General features: G+C 45.0%; 1 protein-coding gene across 5 annotated transcripts in view; it reads left to right on the top strand.

Annotated features, from left to right (window-relative positions):
- The first annotated feature begins 41 nt into the window (after positions 1-41).
- The window catches only part of LOC115206064 (ankyrin repeat domain-containing protein 13B-like), a 46,360-nt gene continuing 38,914 nt past the window's right edge, over positions 42-7,487 (top strand). For all 5 annotated transcript variants that reach the window (XR_003880735.1, XR_003880737.1, XR_003880736.1 and 2 more), the window contains exon 1: positions 42-680. Coding sequence is in view for 1 of the 5 variants with exons in the window: in XM_029772630.1 (XP_029628490.1) it covers positions 573-680 (108 nt within the window). In the remaining 4 variants the exon portion in view is untranslated. The remainder of the gene's footprint in view (positions 681-7,487) is intronic.

Here is a 7,487-nt window from a genome sequence, read left to right as displayed (position 1 = left end):
AGTGAAATGTGAATAACTAACTCATAATGACTGGCAGGGGGCGTACAGTATGTAGCCACACTAGCCACTCTACTCGCGTGCACCTTATACATCACTCTCATCAGCATCCCTTCTATTTGATTGGCTGCTTACATTTTATTGCGGGCAGTCATCACTATCTCGCAACAGTGCAGAGGGCATCTCACAGTCACCGTTCGCTGTGATGGGAGGGAGCGGAGAATAGATGGGCGTCTGCCTCGCTAGTTTATTCAAGGAGGAAGAGAAAGGTATGCGAGGGGCAGGGCATGGAGAACAGAGGTAGGCTAGATTAAATACAAGTAAGGGGTCTCTTGCAGATTCTTCTTAGATCTAGGGCTGTTGACTAGTCATTATCATAACCAACAGACTCCAAGGGAAATCATTGAAACATTGTATTCATACTTTCACATTATAATACGGAAGGCATGTCTTGTAAAGTGACATGTCACGACAGAGCGAGAATATGAGCAAATAGTCGGTCAAAAGCGAAGTCTTAAGATAGGTTTATACGGAAAAAAAAAAAACAGAGGAGAGAAGGCGAACTATGACCGAAGATGATTTCTGCTAAGAAAACTCCGGAAAAGAGTCGTTATCCTATTCACTATATGGTGTGGCACGACAAACATCGGCAACTGGAGAAAGCGCTATCCGCAAACGAGCAGGTGAGTCTTCGGACGACACGTCCTCGTCTATCTGATAAAAAAGCGTGGGCCATGCCAATATCATTTGGATAGGTTTAGGTTAGCTGTGCCATCTAATGTGACCACAGTTCACGAACCGTGGGCTCGTAGAATAAATTGAACGGTAGGAGGTGGTGGAAGTTACATATGTTTCAATAGGTGGCTACCTGCCATGAGTTTACCTCGAGATTGCAAATTAGTCCATGCCATGAAATACCGTAAACCTCGTTTGAAATGTGTTTCCATCGTTGTCGTTCAGTGGGAGTCAGAAAATGTGTCTAGGCTTTGCTACAATTCCATATAATGATGTCATTGCATTTAGCGACCACATCATGAACTTGCAACATTGTATCATTATTGAAATCATCTCCTCTAGCCTAGTCCATTTCATTACAATTTCCTTGCTATTTGTTACATTTTCGCAAGCCATAGCTGTGCGTGTGTAAAGCTGCTAGTAATACTATTTCGTGTTGTGTCCAATACTGTACCTACCCACCACCTAAATGAAGAGGAGGAAACCGTGGGAGACAATGCAGATATAATGGGAGCGAATTGATGCACATGCACAGTGATGGAAATAATACCAGTCTTGACTCGGCTGTCAGAAGAGGATGTGTGGCTATGCCATGTTTACTATTTCTATGATATGTCCATTCCTACAGAATGAAATTGCATAGGTGGTCATGTATTCTTTCTGGGATGTACTGTCGGAACATTTTAGCCTGTCCGTCCATTTATTTGAACCCATAAATATCTAGAACATGGTGCATGCATACAATGGAAATAGGTACTACAGGACAGACTGTTGGACAAGGCATGACAGACAGACACCTGAAAATACTGTCTTAAATGAACAGTCAGTGCACCTCTGCAAGAATATGGAATATCTAACACAGGTTTCCTGCAGTTTCCCAGCCACACAGACAATTCAGTAGGATGAATACGACTGAACTAAAAACCTCAACCTGCACACTATGCAAAGATTTAATTTCCATTTCTCATGAGGATCTGCATTATTTCACTGCCTTATTATTTCAAGCAAGATTAATCACGTGTTTATAATACAAAGCATATAATGCAATGCATTTAATATTGACAAGAAATGGTAAGCAATTGCGAGAGTGCAGGTTTTAAATGACAGTAGACTGACATGCCAGTTCCCTGTTCTGCTGCTTATTATGCACCAGGTTGATGTGCAGTACAGGCTTGGCTTCCCTACTGTAACACTGTCACATCAACATAAGGGCTGTGGTTGTTTTTCACTCTGAATGTGAGCAAAAAAAACTGTTTAAAGGGGAGTATTTGCATGTCCTTCATATGTCCGGTCACTGTGATTGACACCTTATTTACATTTAGATTTTTTTTAGGACATTTATAAGACTAGTTTACTCTCACTCACATCTCCGAACCTGTCTCGAATGTCATACCTGCTCAGTCATATTTATATACTAATCCAAATTCAATTCCGTTCGAATAACTTTATTTGACAGTACACACTGTTAAAACGTATGGTAAACGCTCAGGCCTAGCACCCCTTGGCTCGGATGCAATGCTGTGCAGCGCACTGTGATGCTGGTGATGATTCAAGTCTGAGCCTCATTGATTATAACTATATAACGCACCCCCAGTTGATGTCATTTACAGGGCGCTGACAGATAAATCTTGGCCTCTCTTGGCAAAGCATGCAGGCTTATAGAAGTGTGTTTATGGCTCCATCAGGGGAAGAGTTAGACTGGCTGGCCAACTGTCTGTCTGGAACTCCCAGACTGACTGGCTGGATGTATGGATGGTCAAGTGTGCACATGAGTGGATTGGATATGGCTGACGGTGGTTGCATATGTGTCAAGGATCAATGGTATCTAAAGGAGTGCCGGACACAAGAAATGCACAGGGTGTAGGGTGTAGGGAGCAAGTGCACACAGGGTAAGCAAGGCTTGCGCCTCACTGATGAAAGAACAGAGAAGTGCTGCGCCAGCAGAGAGAGAAAATGTTATTGGTATTGGGTATCCGGGAAGGAGAAGAAGAAGCACATAAAAGAGCAAAAGTCAAAAAAGATAAATTGAGCGGGGAGGAGAGTGAAGAGGGAGAGCTCAATGCAGCTTCTTTAAGCAGTATCATCAAACAAAGCAGAGGGATTCTTGGATATAGAGACCTGACAAAGAGGAATAGCCAGAGGTTGTAAAGTCACATGAGGATGCAAGTGGGATAGTGAAGGGAAGAAACGAGGGAGGAGTGGAAGGAAGGGAGTGATGAATAACAGCAGTGTGCAGCAACATATCACCATATCCTGATCCAAGCACTAAAAATGCATCCCAGATATGTTTGAAATGGAACAAGATCCTTTTCTAAAAAATAACCTTCTACCAAAGAGGCGAAGAGGAGCCACCCTCACTCTAATGTGTACGATGCTCACAGTCTCAGCTGGGCGCTCATGTCAACTCAGCAGTCTTGAAGTCTGATGATATCATACCGGGTGGGGACAGGCCTCACAAATTACATTGTCCTCCTTCCTCGTTTGTCTCTGCTGTACCATCTGTCTATCCCTGCCTGTAATCTACAGTAAATTTCCCTGACCCGTTATACACAACATCCATCCTCCCCTCTGTCAGTTTCTCGCTCCCACACCCAACGTATCTTAGTTTTCCCCCGATTCCCCTCTATGGTGCTCCATACCTCCATCTCCTCTCCCCTCTACTTACCTCTACAGTGCAGTGAAACTCTACGCTAATTGCAGCAGTGCAGTGTCACTGGGGATAGGGGTGTGATTCGTCTACATTTAGTTCAATTGCGGAAAGCTTTTAACCGAGAGAGAGGACAGAAACAGACAGCAGTACTCCTTAAAGCTTGAAAAGATGTCCCTGCTAATATTGGGTTGCATTTGTGTGCCTGAAAAGGAAAGGAGGAAATGAATGGTACTTCGTGGCCCATATCTGCCTTTGCAAACCATAACGTAGGGACAGACTTACTGTATATTTGCATGCGCACACACACACACACACACACACACACACACACACACACACACACACCACACATGCACACGCTCACACGCATGCACACACACACACACCGGTTGTAAATAGCTATGCATAAAACTCTCTGAGGTTAGTACTGAATTCAACCTCCAATTCTCCATCAGTTCACAGACATTGTTTGTGATATCCTAATCTATATCAACAATCAGACATGGAAAGAGTTGTTCCACAATAGTCATGTTATTGTTTCCTGAAACAAACCACCCCTAAGCAATTCCCGTTTCCGTTCCGACATTTTGTATTGATGTTTGCTTAACCACGGTATCTTGTAGTCATTTCATTATGCAAATCCAGGGTATTTTCAGCTTCTATTCCGTGCAGGAGATCAAATGTGAGGTTCCTACCTTAGAGATAGGAGTAGGTTCCTCTTCGCTTTGCATTGTGGGGGACTTTCCGCTATCCACTGTTTCGCTATTCACAACTTCCTCCTCCCTTCACACAGAATACCATCTGTTGTCTCCTATCACTGAGCAAAGTAATACATGTTATTACATTAGTCTTATGGTGGTCTGACAAGTGACAACAATGGTTACAAGACATGTTGCCAATATAATGCGTCTTCAAAGTTTTAGTGATTTAACAGTAAAACCTGTAGCATAATGAAGGTTTGACTTTGGTTTAAAACACTAACACAAGTGTAGATGATTGTGAGGTTCAGTGGTGATTCAGATTAAACACTAAAGGCTGTAGCCTAATAGTTTGCCATTGGTTTGCATATTATCCCAAATATAAATGTATAGGTGATCATTTTCACCCTCATCCGCAAGTATGAGAGAGCTTAGAGTCTCTTAGAGTCTCTTCAGTTGGACATGTATCAGAGACTAGTGCTGTCACATCTGTTATCGAGGAGGAGGGAGAGACCCACATATCTCTCCCCGCCCTGCCTGTGACAGGTTCACTGACCATGGCAGAGTTATTTCACCCAGCACCATCCTCCTCCATCCTTCCTCAGTCCCTCTGCTGCTCTCACCTCTGCCCAGCCGTCCCTCTCGCTCAAATTTACTGGGCTCAGACTGTCAGGCTCCAACTACTCACTCCTGCTCTGGCCTCATTTTCTTTCTCTGGCCTGCATTTGGTGATAGAGGGATGGCAATGATATTTAGTTATTTTGAGATATCTATAGGTCGATCGCACACATGCATCTGATGGTGTGGTCTCATTTGCATACGCCCCACTTACACCATACACTCGCATAGAGAATGACTGCATAAAGATACATTATCCCAAGCGCTGTCATGTCGTCATATACAACGTTTGGCTATAACTCTCCAACACATATTGAAAATGGATCAATCACAGTTGTACATAGTAACTACCGAATTTATAAAGAGTAACACTGAAAATAAGGGGGACAGGTTGATTTTTTTAACCCCTCCCAATGGAGCACACATATGATTCTCATGCGCTCTCCGCCCACCACAAACATATTTTGGTCTCACAATAAATGATTGATGTTGGTTTAAGTAGCTGCCAGAGAACATTAAGGCAAAGCAGAGAGAGTGCAGGAGTAGACAGAGATGTCTATCAATTATGCAGTTTCCACGGAGAGGGAGAGAGGGGAGGACCAAGGGAGGGGTGGAAGGGTGGAGGAGGAGAGGGAGATAGCGGAGGACCATGGGAGGGATGGTGAAGGGTGGATTGAGCCACGGATGGACCCAATGTGGAAGAGAAAGAGAGTGAGCAGGCACTACGAGTCAGTCAGTGGGTGATTAGGATGAGCAGAGAGAATGGGGAGACCCAGTATGACATAATATCCTTACTGTAACCACCTGGGCCAGTCGATTCTGTAAGTGCCTCAGAGTAGGAGTGCTGATCTGGGATAAGGTCCCCCAAATCTTATTCATTATGATCTAAAAGGTAAAACTGATCCTACATTAAATCAGCATCTATACTGAGACTCTAGCTAATGCCTGCCCTGTCTGTGTGGGTGTGTGGGTCTGTACGTGTTTGTGTGCTAGATAGTACGGCTCTATTTGTGGGCTGTTTGTTGGTCAGAACCACATTGTTCACATGTGAATGAGTAAGTGTGCCACTGTGTTTCAAGGTTAATGTGTGCTAGTGTGAAGACGTGAGGATGAGGTGTGGACTAAGAGGTGCCGTGTGTCTGTGTACCACAGCAGAAAAGTGTTCGATTTGAGTGTATTGGTTTAGCGTGTCAGTCCTATACCGTAACTGACCAATAATGTTATCAGAGTGTTGTTGTCAAGAGTGGTTTCCTTTAATATATATATATACACTGCTCAAAAATATAAAGGGAACACTTAAACAACACATCCTAGATCTGAATGAAAGAAATAATCTTATTAAATACTTTTTTCTTTACATAGTTGAATGTGCTGACAACAAAAATCACACAAAAATAATAAAAGGAAATCCAATTTATCAACCCATGGAGGTCTGGATTTGGAGTCACACTCAAAATTAAAGTGGAAAACCACACTACAGGCTGATCCAACGTTGATGTAATGTCCTTTAAAACAAGTCAAAATGAGGCTCAGTAGTGTGTGTGGCCTCCACGTGCCTGTATGACCTCCCTACAACGCCTGGGCATGCTCCTGATGAGGTGGCGGATGGTCTCCTGAGGGATCTCCTCCCAGACCTGGACTAAAGCATCCGCCAACTCCTGGACAGTCTGTGGTGCAACGTGGCGTTGGTGGATGGAGCGAGACATGATGTCCCAGATGTGCTCAATTGGATTCAGGTCTGGGGAACGGGCGGGCCAGTCCATAGCATCAATGCCTTCCTCTTGCAGGAACTGCTGACACACTCCAGCCACATGAGGTCTAGCATTGTCTTACATTAGGAGGAACCCAGGGCCAACCGCACCAGCATATGGTCTCACAAGGGGTCTGAGGATCTCATCTCGGTACCTAATGGCAGTCAGGCTACCTCTGGCGAGCACATGGAGGGCTGTGCAGCCCCCCAAAGAAATGCCACCCTACACCATGACTGACCCACCGCCAAAGCGGTCATGCTTGAGGATGTTGCAGGCAGCAGAACGTTCTCCACGGCGTCTCCAGACTGTCACGTCTGTCACATGTGCTCAGTGTGAACCTGCTTTCATCTGTGAAGAGCACAGGGCACCAGTGGCGAATTTGCCAATCTTGGTGTTCTCTGGCAAATGCCAAACATCCTGCACGGTATTGGGCTGTAAGCACAACCCCCACCTGTGGACGTCGGGCCCTCATACCACCCTCATGGAGTCTGTTTCTGACCGTTTGAGCAGACACATGCACATTTGTGGACTGCTGGAGGTCATTTTGCACAGCTCTGGCAGTGCTCCTCCTGCTCCTCCTTGCACAAAGGCAGAGGTAGCGGTCCTGCTGCTGGGTTGTTGCCCTCCTACGGCCTCCTCCACGTCTCCTGATGTACTGGCCTGTCTCCTGGTAGCGCCTCCATGCTCTGGACACTACGCTGACAGACACAGCAAACATTCTTGCCACAGCTCGCATTGATGTGCCATCCTGGATGAGCTGCACTACCTGAGCCACTTGTGTGGGTTGTAGACTCCGTCTCATGCTACCACTTGAGTGAAAGCACCGCCAGCATTCAAAAGTGACCAAAACATCAGCCAGGAAGCATAGGAACTGAGAAGTGGTCTGTGGTTACCACCTGCAGAACCACTCCTTTATTGGGGGTGTCTTGCTTATTGCCTATAATTTCCACCTGTTGTCTATTCCATTTGCACAACACCATGTGAAATTTATTGTCAATCAGGGTTGCTTCCTAAGTGGATAGTTTGATTTCACAGAAG

The sequence above is a fragment of the Salmo trutta genome, chromosome 13 (assembly GCF_901001165.1).
Source record: "Salmo trutta chromosome 13, fSalTru1.1, whole genome shotgun sequence".
Lineage (NCBI taxonomy): Eukaryota > Metazoa > Chordata > Actinopteri > Salmoniformes > Salmonidae > Salmo > Salmo trutta.
The sequence above is the reverse complement of the archived record's forward strand: the minus strand, read 5'-3'. Positions and strand labels throughout refer to the sequence as shown.